Source organism: Aotus nancymaae, unplaced genomic scaffold (genome assembly GCF_030222135.1).
Source record: "Aotus nancymaae isolate 86718 unplaced genomic scaffold, 86718_ANA_hifiasm-v0.15.2.pri h1tg000040l, whole genome shotgun sequence".
NCBI classification, from domain to species: Eukaryota; Metazoa; Chordata; class Mammalia; order Primates; family Aotidae; genus Aotus; species Aotus nancymaae.
In genome coordinates this window covers 86,217,430-86,231,898 of record NW_026988454.1, presented here as the reverse complement: position 1 = coordinate 86,231,898, position 14,469 = coordinate 86,217,430, and the positions used below count along the sequence as shown (strand labels likewise).

The 14,469-nt window shown below is 32.0% G+C and overlaps 1 protein-coding gene across 2 annotated transcripts in view; it reads left to right on the top strand.

Moving 5' to 3' along the window:
• BCKDHB (branched chain keto acid dehydrogenase E1 subunit beta) overlaps nucleotides 1-14,469 on the top strand; it is a 230,650-nt gene that overhangs the window by 153,578 nt on the left and 62,603 nt on the right. For both annotated transcript variants that reach the window (XR_010336695.1, XM_012471787.3), the window contains one exon: nucleotides 9,533-9,619. Coding sequence is in view for 1 of the 2 variants with exons in the window: in XM_012471787.3 (XP_012327210.1) it covers nucleotides 9,533-9,619 (87 nt within the window). In the remaining variant the exon portion in view is untranslated. Of the gene's footprint in view, nucleotides 1-9,532; nucleotides 9,620-14,469 lie in introns of those variants that run through there.

The window sequence follows — 14,469 nt, the reverse complement described above, 5'->3', positions numbered from 1 at the left end:
TTTGCTGAAATACCCTTTGAGTTTTACTCCAACATTTTTTTGAGTCATACCCCAAAAAGACCCAAAAGATTTTAAGCCTTGCCCATGTATTATGAACTACACATAATTTTTGTTTCGTAATGGACCAAAAATTCATTTATTCCAACAGAATTGGACCAGGTTTTAGAAAATAGAACCATTTATCCATGGTGATACAGAAGTGTAGCAGTGTTTATACTTTTGATCATTCCTTTGGGAAGCATGATCTTGGTAGACAACCAGCTGGCTTCAGGGAAAATTGTACCCTTGATACGTGCTTAAAAGCAGTGTAAAATGTAACTGGCTGACAATCCTGGTTTTGGTTAGGGTCATTTTCTTCTTATTCATGGTATACTGGGAGCACAAGGGATGATGTCAGTTTCTACCCTTTAGAACTCTTATGATGGCCAGACATAGTATTTCCCTCTGTTGTCAACACTTGAGAAAAATTTGCCAAATGGAGACTTATGAATTGAAAAGCAGAGGATATTAGTAATTGTTTTAAGAGGAGAAAAATGCATTTTTCAATATTATTTTAGAAAAGAACAAAGGAGTTAAAATTTAAAATTCTAGAAAAACTCATTTTTAACAACAGTAAGTTGATGTTTAACACCAGTATCATGCCTTTCCTTGTTTTTTATTATCACTTAAAATACTCTTTAAATTATTTATTTATTTTTTGGGTATGCTTTGCCCTAGGGCATTGTGGTAACATACAGTACAACCCTTTAGGGACTTTGGTTAACTCGTCTTTGCTTCTCCAGTATTAGCACATGTGGCTCAAGAAATTGTTTTAATATGAACTGATGGTCTTTGGAATTTATACAACATTAAAGGTTAATTGAGAAATTGCATGTAATACTCAAATAAGATGGTGAAAGTGATTTTCTGGTATGTACTAATGTTCAAAATGTTCTTAGTTGGTGTTATTTATCTCCTAATTACTGGCACAATATGGAGCAAAGCTATGAGGCTCAAAGGTTCTTTAGTGTGTAACTTGTCTCCTTTGTTTCCATAGCAGTGAATTACAGGTGCTGTTACTATATATAAGTTATCTTTAAGATTCTGATTAGCTGATTTACCATTGAAGATTTTTCAGGAGAGGAATGCTGTTGTGGATAAGCAGTCTGACAGAGGATCTGTGACACTGATGATATCAGAAAAATTTTTTTCCGGTGTCTGTTTCAGAATGGAGGATGGTGAGGAAACCAGAATGTGATGCTTTTTAAGGAAAGAGGACATGGTAAACAATTGAGATTTAATTATATATTTTTCCATATGGAGTATCATATTCTGAAAAGATTTTCTTTCCAATCCTCAAAGAGACCAGTTTAAGAAATTAGATGTATTAAGCATTTTAAAGCACTAAATCAACAACAAAACATTAAACAGGGCAATTAAAAAATGGAGAAAGGACCCAGATAGACGTTTCTCCAAAAGAGATATGCCACTGGCCAATAAGCACCTGAAAATTGCTCAACACCACTAATTATTAGGGAAATGCAAATCACAATCACAATGAGATGCTATCTCACACCCATTGGGATGGCTACTGTCATCCTACATAAAGTAAAACTACAGAAAGTAAGTGTTGGCACAGATGTGGAGAAACTGCATCTCTGTGCACTGTTGGTAGGAATATAAAATGGTATAGCGTCTTTGGAAATTAGTATGGCTATTTCTGAAAAAAATTAAACAATTATGGCATGACTCAGCAATTCCACTTCTGGGTATATATACAAAAGAATTGAAAGCAGGGACTTGATATTTGTACACTTATGTTCATAGCAGCAGTACTCACAGTAGCCAAAAGGTAAAAGGAACTTAAGCATCCATCGATAGATGAATATATAAACAAAATGTGATGTATACATACAGTGGGATATTACTCAGTTTCAAAGGAGGAAAATTTTGACACATGATATAGCATAGATGAATCTTGAAAACATTATGCAACATGAAATAAGACAGTCACAAAATGACAAATATTGTATGAATCCATTTATATAAGGTTCCTAAACTAGTCAGATTCATAGAGACAGAAAATAGAATGATACCAAGGGCTTGGAGGAAGAGGGAATGAGGAATTATTGTTTAATGGCTACAGAGTTTTGCTAGGAGGACGGATAAGTACTAGTGATGGATGGGCGTGATGGTTGTTTAATAACATGGATGTACTTAATGCCACAGAGCTGTACAATTAAAAATGGTTAAAATGGGAAAACAAACAAAACTATCTTTATGGGGTTTTTCAGTCAGCCTATAATTATAACCTCAATGCTAAATTTGGAACAATATAATATGTATTAACACCATGGTAACAAAGTATTCACTTGAATGAAGGTAAACTGCTGGAATTAGTGAATGATAAAGATAGTGGAACGATACCATAAAGACAGTGGTCTTCATGGTTAGGTCAGGTTCTGAATTTGCCCAATACTGTGCTGTAGCTCACGAACTCTCACTTCTTTATTTATTAGAAGAGCGGAGTGTATTTATAGTAAGGCTTTAGTTATGTGGTACCTCCAAATGCCTCCTGCCCCTGCCAACTCCAAAGAAAAAGCCTAGAAGGGCCAGGAAGGGTCTTATAAGGATAGGAAGTGTGGAAGATGCAGCAACCTGAGTGTGTTTCAAAAGTACAACTTGCCTTTTTAGTAGTCCTTTTCAACAGTTTTCTAAAATTCTGTGATATGGAAGTCAACAGTATTAATAGCCAAATCACATGTAACAATTTCTTTTCTTCATAAAAAGAGATTGATTAAGTTGAGGTGGAGATTAGGTATAAGTTTAGAAAAATATTTTAAAAAACTGATAGAAAAGTAAGAATGAAGATACAAAAACAACCTGACAAGCAGCTACTTCAATCTTTGAAGTATTATTTTGGCAGAAATAATTATGTTGCTACCTACAGGTGGTTATGCTTTGTTTGATGTTTAAGCTGACAGGGAAATGGGGCAAAAAACTTTTGAAAGCATTTATTTAATATTTACCCATGTTTAACTACATCTTTAATAAATGTCCTCTAGTCCAGTACAATACCTTTGCCACCATGGTGACCTTTTTTTCAGTAGAAAAGGGAAGTTTGTGTTCAAGACCAACTCAATATTTGTGTATTTGTTGCCATCATGCATGTTTAAAAAGGTACACAGAAGTGTGTATTGTACTGCAAACTCCTTATTCTAAAATGAGTCTGGAGTAGGAAAAACAGGTAGAGCGAGTAGGCCCAGGGTAGTCCTCTATCGCAGTTAGAACGATTAGAGCTTAGGTTTTAGGACTTCTCTTTCAGCATCCTAATAATATTAGCAGTCCCTCCTAAGATGTGAAAGGCATCAGAAACTTCGAGGCTTGAAGAGTTATTCATGTAAATTACTATGTCTTTGTGATGTTTAGGGGGAACAATATAAGCAACATTTATTTAGGGTCCACATATACAATGTATTAGGTATTCTAGTGAGGTACAGAGTATTTGATAGTTCTGAATTTCATGCTCTAGAATGATTTGGAGTGCTGAAGGAGATAGTATAGAGACCACCCCTCCACCCATGAAAAAAAATTCCTCAAAACAAATAAAGATACGTAGGTCCTTTTTCAAGCTGTTTATCTTTTACTAATATACAAAGAGCATAATTTGCTCAATTTAATATCTGTTTGCCATGTGCTGTGTTCTGCAGTAGACATTATAAGAAAGAGTTTCTGTCTTTAAACTTGTAATTTAGAGTGAGGTTGGAGGATTAGTCATACATATCTGTAGTATGAGGTAAATCATGTATCTTCCTAAGATAGAGGGGTACAGCAGTGTGTGCTGCCTTCACCTTATTACTATACTTGATTCTTGCCCTTGTAACCTGGTTTTAGGTTTCATATAATATTTTGCATTGTCAGATCCCTGAAATTCTACTGGTAAATGATCACTAGTATGTAGACTATCTGACAAGAAAAAGGAGGAAAAGTACCATGGAGTTTAATGTAAGAGAAGGCCCAGCTGGTTGGGGGGACCAGAGAGGAAGGGTTGTGTGAGATGGGTCTTGAGGGAGGGATAGAATATCTGCCAAGGTGGGGAAGGAAGTCTGAGGCGAAAAACCATCGATCACATTCACAGAGTTGCAAGGGGACTGACATGCCTGGAACATAATGCATAGAAAGCAAGTTGCAAAGGTAAGGTTGACTGACAGGAACATGTTTATTTGAAATATTTTGAAGTAGCTTTCAGAAAGATATCCACTTTTAATTTTGCAAAAGCAGTTTTTCGTAGGTTCTTCAGTATTTCCATTCTGATTATACAAATCATTGAGGAAAAAATGAACCAGTGAGGATGTCCAAAAATTTCCCAAATGTTTCATTTCTTTGTCAACATTATTTGCTCATTCTTTAGCTCTTTATGCAATTGTCTTTGTGCTCTGCTTGTTCCTTTTTGTACTTTTTCTGCATGGGTGATAAAGCCTGACAATTTAGTTTTTCTTGGTTTACACTTTCCTACAATAAAATATGTGTAATGCCATCACTAACATTTTTGCCAGAATGGAGTTCTCAGAACTTTCTCTGAAGCTCAGGACTATTTTTTTGTTGTTGTTGTTGTTTAGCACTGGTTTTTCTCCAGTGGAATATCAGAGGAGGTCATGCTGATTAATAAATTGCTAGGCATATAGTAATACGTTTGTTAACCTGTGATTAATTACAATGTTTTTCTGGCTAACTTGTTACATGCATTTGGCTACAAAACAAGAAAACATCTCAAAGAAATGTATCTAACTCATTTGCATTGATATTTGAGGTTCATCAAAATCCTATTCTTAATGATTCTAGATTGTATAAATAATGGTCTTGATTAATGAAGTATATGTGCTGTGATTTTATCATTAATTGTACTTATATGTGTACGTCACATATATGAGGTTCTCCTGATTTTGGAAGGAACTGAAGCAGACTAGCTTTTGTGTTTCTTTTGCTTTTTATTAGCTGTGTATTCAGATAGAAGATATTAAAAGGGCTATAAATTGCCTATCCAAAATGTTGCTTTTTTTTTTTTTAACCTTATCTTATTAGCAGTCAGAAATAGGCTGCTGTACTTGGTGTAGGTAAGGATGAATTGTCTGTAGGTAGACAATCTTGCTATAGATTTTGAGGAGAAAATAAAATAAAAAATATAGATAGATAGATGATAAATGTTTTGCTTTTCAAATGTTGATGTTGCGCTTTCAGGCATATGGAAGCTTTGTGGTTTGTGTTTCTGTATCAGTTCTCCTAGAATGACAACTTAACAGTTTTCCTGGTGGATTGCGTTAAAATCTTTAAAGGCTATATTCACTAAAACATATGTCTAATGTTTGGGCAGCCAAAGGCTGTGCAATCATTTTAACAGAGTATAACTTAGCAGTTCTCCTATTACCACAGATATCTTATTGTTAAAACTACGTTAAAATATCATCAATTTGGAGCCTGCTACTTCATCATTAAATTGTTCTTGGATGTGGTCAAGTATATGCTTTTGCACTACCTTAAAAATGGATTGTGCTAAGAATGCAATAGCATAAATAAAAGAGGATATGCATAATAAGGTTAAATAATTTTTAATGGACTTTTTTTTTTAAATCTAGCTAACTTTTCTTGAGTGTCTACAATGTTCAGAGCACTGTGCTAGACATTCTGCATAGATTAATTTATGGCCTTTCATAAAGACATTTGGGTAGAAAATGGATAATGGGGAAAAGTCATGGAGTGGCCAAACAAGAAACAAGTTCAGGGTTCCAGCAGAACATGATGCCTTGCTATATCTGCCTTTGGCAATGCTGTGTGTACAGGGTTGGGATTTTGATTGCTCCTATTGTGATAGCATGCCACTAATGCTCTTTTGGAGGGAATGACTAACTGAAGTGAGAAGACTACGAGCCTTTCAGGACTATTTTTAATGCTTTTTTTTTGACAAATCTTTTAGATCCCTTGCAAGAAACAAAGTCCTTTTTTTTGTAGTAGAGGACGCAGAGTGTCCTGAGTTATTCAGAGTCCTGATCTTTAATTGGCTTAGCTTTGCCTGATGTCATTTGCCACCTCTAACTCATTGGTGCTCCATCTGCCATAGGTCAGAATCCAGGAACAGTTCTTAGTGGTTAAAAGTTAGAGAAGCAGATACTTGCAAATCCAGCCTTACGTGATCTTTCCTGGCTTTCATAGGTTCAGCTTTCATCCTGAAAAGTTGTTTACACACTTTTTTGTTTCAAGTGATGAATTTATCTCAGAAGAAAATTTAAAAACTTTAAAATTTATTTTCTTTGGAAGAAAATATTTTTAAACTATTATTAGTATTGTATCTATGGTTATTTATCTTAAAAAGGTTAATGGCTATCTCCATTGAACATACTGTATTAATTTTTACTAAGTATATAAAAATGCTAAACATGGTTAGGGAAATTTCTTGACAGTCACATATTATTTTGCCTAGATATGTGAACATTAAAAGTCTATTAAAGTGGACAAAAATATATACTTTAATCAGAATATCTAATTAAAATAGAAAGAATACAGAGAGTAAGTAACATTCTCTTGTTTTGTAGATTTATGCTGATCTCATTTTCACAATACTAACAGTGTTAATAATTTCCAAAGTAGTATAGAAAAACAATCTTCAGGAATTTTAGTAAATTAAAATTGTAAATGATTAAAAGCATATCTATAACAAGTTAAATTTCTACTATACCTCACAAAATGATTGAACTGTTGTCAGTTTAATATATGCTAATTGAGTGTGACTGAAAATATCAGTACTGTAAATTTTTGCATTTTCAGAATTTTGGCATAACTTAATACATTTTAATACTTTCAGATATCAGCAATGATTTTTAAGAAGCAAAAACGAATAATAAGTGCTTTCCAAATGAAGTGAAGTAACTGAATGTAAAATACTCAGCTCAGAGCCTCGCACATAGCAATCTTTGTGACAATCATTGTTTATAATTGTAATTGTTACTTCTGACTCCTATCTTCTTGCAGCACTATTTTTGTTCCACTTGTTTGTAGATTAATGGCAATTTCCACAAACTAAAAGTATGATTACTTTATTGTATTTTTTTCCTGTGGTTCTTGGTGTTTTCGAAATTTCTGCAATTATTTTCATATCTGTCAGCCTAACTCATCTGAGGACATGCAATTTTTGTAATGCACATACAGACGTGTTGCAGAACTTGAACTTGTCCGATGCCAGTAGTTTATTGCTCATTTTGTCGAGTATCTAACAGCTTTGAGGACCAAGTGATGACCTGGATATGGTCCTGACCTGAAGCAGATCACACAGAATGGGATGGGAAGACTGGCTCCCTGCGTTGTTAGTGTGCCCGTTTGCTTCTGGAGTTTGGGATCTCAGGATTCCCTTGTTTCTGAGGCTAGTCCTAAGATAGCATAAAAACATTATTACATTTTTTGAGAAGATTATAACTACAAAATAACATGTAGTTTTAAATCCTTGGCACTAATTCAAGGGCTTTCCCTTTATTTTTATTTGTTTTAGACTTACTAGAGTACTTTCAATGATCTAAACATACATAAAGCAAAAAGTAAAAGTCTCTTTTCTATACTTCCTTCACTGGAAATCCTCGGGAGAAACAGTTTTTGATATTTCAGTATGAAAGTTTCTGGACTGTTTTTATGTGTTGGCTCAATTTACATGTTGAAAAGATATATTTCTTGGTGTGCTAACTGTTGTGGTGGTTGTTTTCACAAAATATAAGATTATATTGTCCTGCAACTTGCTCATTTACCAATTAATTTGTCATGGGTGTTTTTACATGTCCTCAGTCTTTTTCATGGCTGCATAATACTCTATTGTGTTGATGCATATTGGTCTATTTAGTCATTCCTCTGCTGAAGGACACTCAAAAGGGGTCCAGATTTCATCTGCTTACAAATCATATTGCATCAACCTCAAAGGTCGGAAGCTTTTGTCCTTGGTCATCTGTGCTCGATTTCACCACTGCACTCTGTGGCCATCTGCATAGGCTATAGGATACATAGGCCATCTGCCCTGGTTGCTTGTTGGCTTTCACGGATTATTCTAAAGCCTGTCATTTGATTTTGGATAGGCCTGAGCTCAGACAAAAAGGACCAATTTAGTTGTGTAGGGTTTTAGGGTAACAACATTTTTATAGAAGTTTCTATCTGCTAGAAATTTAAGATGCACTAGATAGCTTGTATGGATTTTGGCTGTCATCCTTCTTTTCATTGTTTATTCTTAAAGTCAAGACATCTTTTAGAAACACTTTGAAACTACATTTGTTGTTTTGTGATTGTGAAATACTTCTTTTTTTTATATTTCTGTACAGGTACATTGAAATTTAATTTGTGACTCTTACAAATGGCATAATTAATCACAGTCATAGAAAGCCCAATACAAATATCCTAAGGTTAGCATTTCACTGGTGGTGGAGTGGTATTCATTAAGGTGTTCATAAAATTTTATGTTCTTCAGCCAGTATTTACTTAGTAGATACGGTAACTTATTTTTGTCATGGCTACTGGCCATATCTTGGGATTTAACATATGCTGGTTGAAACTTCTGCATACTTTAAAAATTCTGAACTATAATCACCTAGAATGAATGAAATCTTTTATTTCAATAAATATCTTTGCTTGAAAGATTTCATTTTGTATTTATGAAATAGTAACAGATTTTAATAAAGGTGATATCAAATTGTAAGAAAATCTAAAGACAAAACTGCCATTTCTCTTTGGTACTATGGTAATTTTTCAACATATTTTAAACAATAACCCATTGATTTTAATAGTTTTTACCTGCCAACACAGCTGGCATCCTGCTATGATATCATTGCTAAACTTTTTTATTTAATATTATACAGAGTATATCACGCACAGTGTGGACAACCACATTTAACAAATGTTGAGAATACATACTCATTGTTTATGACATTTTCCCCCTTAAAATGGAGTGGGGTCATCAACCAGATTTTAGAGCACATTAACAAACGGGGTTCTAACCATTTTACTTTTGCAAGGATTTCTTACTGCTGAATTTTTTCTTTGCTTTCACGTACTATTTTTGTGTTTTCCTTTTCCATAAAACAGTATTTATTAAGGCTATTGTTATTTATATCCAAACATGCCCAAAATGAATAAAAAACACTTTCACTCTGTAACATGAAGAAAAATATTGACATTGAAATATGAAATACGGTATTTCAGTTTATAACACAAATGTATCTTATAATAAAGGGTATGCATTTTTAATTGCATATGTAGAATTACAAATCTCATTTTTCTTTTCTACTGGGATTATAAATCTTATTGAAAAAATTTTTACAGTACAAAAATCAGAAGACTGACCTGTCAAAAGGGAATTGTAACTTACTGGCATAAAATTGAATTACTGATTTTTACATTATTTGTTGAATTGATAGAATTTTTATTACTGAATTAAAACCACCATCATATACACAAAGGGATATTCTTTATGTAGTTATTCATAAAATAGATATTCTTTTTAACATCAAATTTTCCTTTGCTCTTTCAGTCTGTGATCAAAACAGGGCGACTGCTAATCAGTCACGAGGCTCCCTTGACAGGCGGCTTTGCATCGGAGATCAGCTCTACAATTCAGGTAGGGTAATTCTTGGAACTGATTTCAATGCTTGTACGATTGCACATGCCGATTCCAGAAGAAAATAAATTACTTGTCACAGTATATGAAAGCATGCATTTTATGGAAATGTAGTGCATGCTTTCATATACTGTGATAAGTAATTTTTTTTTCATTTTTTATTCTGACCATACTTTGCTGTTCGTTAGTTAATGGTCTAATTAATCTTCTAGAAAATATATCTTAAAATAGTAAAAGCTGAAAAATTTTTTATGGGAATAAGAACGTTTGGAATGAGTCTACTAAATTAACTTTGCTTATGTTTGCTGGGTTAACAGGAAAAGAAAAATGTTATTTGAATCTGTTCCCATTCCCTGTTTATATGTCTTAAGGTTGTTATGGAATTGGTTGATTGTGAAATTGATCTTAGATTTTCACAGCCGTCATGTTCTAAAAATGAATCTCTCAAAATTCAATAATTTAAATGTAATAAGTAATTTAAAAGTTATTTGTTATGTTAGTTATTCAAATTATGCTATGGTATTGGAAATGCTTTAGAAATTGTTTGAAAACTTATCTTTTTTAAAACAATGCTGAAGATGCCACATATCAAGAAAAAATTTTATACTCTTCTTTCTGGAGAGTTTTACCTAAAACTGTATTCAAATTTATATCGTAGACACACATAAGATAATTTAAGGTAGTTTCATTCTTCCTAATTTTTAAATTGAAAATTAAGTAGCCATATTTTAAATGGAAGGTGCATGTATCTTAAATTCAGAATATCCTTGCAGTTTGCAAACACTTTACTTCTCTTTACTGGTGTGAAGATGCTTTAATTATTAAGATACATGAATAGAGAATTCCTTTAAGAGTATATGGCTTACTATATTGTTATAGAATTATGATATATGGATAATGGTAAGTTTTTATTTTACATGTTTAACCAGCAAACAATGATTTTTACCAATGAAACACCTTAAGTGCTAATTGCAAAATTACAAATATTTGTAAATTAGATGAAGCCAATTTAAACATAAATATTTTAAAAACTAGATCAAAGTAATCCCTATAGTCAAAAACAAAATTTATTTTTATATTTTATATATAATCACTGATAATAAGCAAATATTTGAATTTTGTTGATTTGCTGTTTCCTAGTTACTATATCAATTAAAATTTAAAACATACTGATTACTATTATATATCACGAGTACTTAGTATTTATTGTACATTTTATACATTGAGTAGCGTGATACAAAGATCAGAGCAATCATTTTAAGCCAGGGGCAAAACTGGAAAAAGAAACTGGATTTTCTGATTTATAGTTAATATGTAGTCTACTAAACCACTTGAAAGGATAGTGGTTGTTGCTAATTGAAACTTTGACAGCCTTGTTATGTTTTGCTCACTGCTTATTGATATCGTAAAAGTTTCATTTGCATATAATTATAAAAAGAAAAAAGTAGAACAGTTGGAATTAGATACTGTAACTCCTCTTGTGAAGTTTGCTTTCTCTAAGTGTGCTTTTATAATTTGATTGCTGTAAGGTATTGGTAGACTGCAATCGAATACAGCATTTTTTAGAATGGAATTAGAAAGATGATCCAATCTAGTATCTCTTGGTCTTAATAATACGTGGTCTCGTGTTAATAGAAAAATGTCTCTCAGGCACCAAGAATACATTAGTGAATCCCATTTTGAGAAACACTATATTAAGAAGTAAACATAGTCACTATAACCAACATAAAATATCATAAACATAATATCAAATTCAGATCCTGAAATTATGTGATAATAATCAGTTGTAAAAATTGTCAATGAGATTATCAGGATATAATCATATTTATATAATAATATGAAGACACCAAGATATACCATCTTGTAACACTGTCAGACTCCCAAGAATGGGTTCATAGATCCTCGGGTGTCCATAGCCTATAGTTTGAGAAATGTTAATATAAACCAACTGTATTCTTTTTACGGATGAGTGTCATCCAGAGTGTTTGTGACTTACCCATTTTATAAAGACAGTGAAATAACTGGGGCTAGAAAGGAGTCTTGAATAAACGTTAAGTGTGTGCATATGCACTCTTTATTCAAAATCCCCTGCCTTCCACTAGAAAGATAATAGAAGTTTTGAATCCACTATAAAATGTTCTGTTCTTCATGGTATAATTATTCAACCAGCTAACCACAAAATGACTTAAGAAAATAGTGTAATATTTGATGGAGGAATTATATTGAATATTTTGGATAATTTGAATTTATTAATATGAGAAATTTAAATGTACACAGTGTTTTTGCTTAATTCAGATTTTATTTACATAAAGTATAGAAAATGAGCTTTAATAAAATTTAATGAGCATGATATCCCCAAATGTTTGCCTCTTATGGCTTTTATTTACTGATAAGGAAGATTAGAAGAAAAGAAAACTAGACACTTGAAAATGTTTTTTTTCTTTTTCTTTGGTAATTTTTGTATATAATTTTGGGTAATCTGAGTAATAAAATATAATTTTCCGTAATTCTTTCATGCACATATTTAACTATGCATTATGTTGTATTGAGCATCCTCTCTGTGGAAAGCCTTGTTCCATATTGTAAGTGAAACCTGTATCAGATTACCAGTGCCTTGGGTTGTTTAAACTGAAATCACCTAAGCTTGAGGTACAATTTGCTTTCACCACTTAGGATGATTCATATTTCTCTATTTCTTTTTTGGGGTATATTTTGTCAGGTTAAAAAAGACAAAATAGGGTTAAGACATTGAAAGCCAACTTTCTGGGATGGCAAAGAAAATGTACACAGACAACTTATCATTGTTGTATTGGAAAAGATGTTTTAAATCGTGGATAAGAATGATGTATAAATCTGCGTACTTTTGATTAAAATGTGATGTTATTGTTTCAACAAATGCAAGTTTTATGTCAAAGCAAATGAAAAAAAACACATTTGCTCCACAGCCGATTTTTGATAGAAGATATCTGGTAGCTTTTTAAAAGCTCATAGTATATCCTACAAAATTGCTTTTAAAATATTTTAATAGAATTATTATTAATAGTAAAATTACTATTTTTAAATACATTAAAATTTGAAAACACCTGAAAATATGAACTATTCTGTTTCATTCAAGTTTTTAATTATTACCTATATGAAAAATATTGAAGAGAATATACAGCACTATAGAGAGTATTCTTTTAAGTTTATATTTGTATTTTTAGATAGAAAAATTATATTATGCTATATAAAATTAAATATCAAATAAGGGAACTTTTGTTTATAAGAAGTAGTATTAGCATTACTATTTAAAGCTATTTTAGTGTACAGATCAAATATGAAAAGAATGAATGTAAGATGGAGTCATCATTTGTTTACAAAACTCTCATTTATGGCAGATGGCTCTTTATTCGTGCAAGGAATTCAGTGCCCACATCTTAGGTTTGTTTCATGCCTGCTACTTTTTTTGGTAAACCTATTTTACAATTTTACAGAAATTTATTGTTAACAGTCTTAGTTTGGAATAGTGCTAAACTCACAAAAGTGATTAGAAGACTACTTTATATTGATTAGATGTAATTTTTAAACTTATTTATTTAAGGTTTCTTTATACAATTTATATGTATAGAGAGAAATAAATGATTGCAAAAATTAAAAACAGTGCATCTATTCTACGAGGTGCTTTGCATTTCTCTTGGATTTAATTTGGAAATTAACTGGAAGGCAGAACAAGCTGAGGTCTGGTATATTTGGCCCTGCTCTGGGGAAGATTTCTTGGTCAGTCATCTGAAGCTACACTCTCTCTTCTTATCTAATTCCCATCTGTTCTCACTTCAGGGTATGGGAACTTTTCGTTCTTTTCTTTTACTTGACACATACTGTAACTTAAAATGCTTCTTTTAGGGAGTCTAATTTGTGGAAAAGTGCAATGACTATAGAGTTTAAAGAATTCATTGTTCTTTTTATTGTGTATTTTGAGCAAAGATTTTATTGTTTCAGAAAATTATATGAATTAATTTTATTTGATGCTTGTATTCCTCAGCTTCGTTTAACCACATATTTTCCAAAAAAAAGCCTTTAGGGTGTAAAAGTGTTAACCTCATCTATTTTAATATCCCCCAAATTAATTTATATGTTCTAGAATGTAATATTTAACATAGCTATTATTTATTTAAATATTAAGACCAGATAATTTATGGTATTTTGGCTGGTTTAAATAGAGTAAATTTTTTTAAGGATTGTAAATCGGCCTTTATTATTAATTTCCAACACACCTCCATAATGAAAAAACAAATCCTGAGTCTGATAGAGTTGTGTGATAATTTCTTTTAAAAGTTATTGTTTTTTTCTCCTGCTTTGGATTCAGTGCTTAAAAAGAGTGCCAAAAATTTTAGGGATGTGGTTGAGTTAAAGATTTTTTAAGGAAAAAAAAAAAAAAAAAAACACACACACACACACACATGGAAGCAATAAGTCTGCAATAAAGAGTCCAGTTGGAGAGGATGCTAAGTTTCCATACCATTGTTACATCCTTTCTGTGCGGTCTCTTTCCTTAGAATAAGAACTCAGAAATTGTGGATACTAACATATATTTTTTTAACATGATCAGATTCTAATAATTTCAAAGGATCTTTATAGGGCCTACAGAAATCGTTATGTAAAAGAAAAGCTTTTATAACTTTCAAGTTAAAGGAATTTTTGCTTTTCTCAATGTTTCATGTTAGACTAGTTTGTGGAGAAGGATTTTTTCTTATAAACTTATTACTACTAAATTTCCAAATACTCTTGTTTAAAGATATCAATCTGAAAATAGGGGAAAAGGTCCTATATGGTCTTGAATGTTTACCATTCTGGAAAACATGTTTAATTAA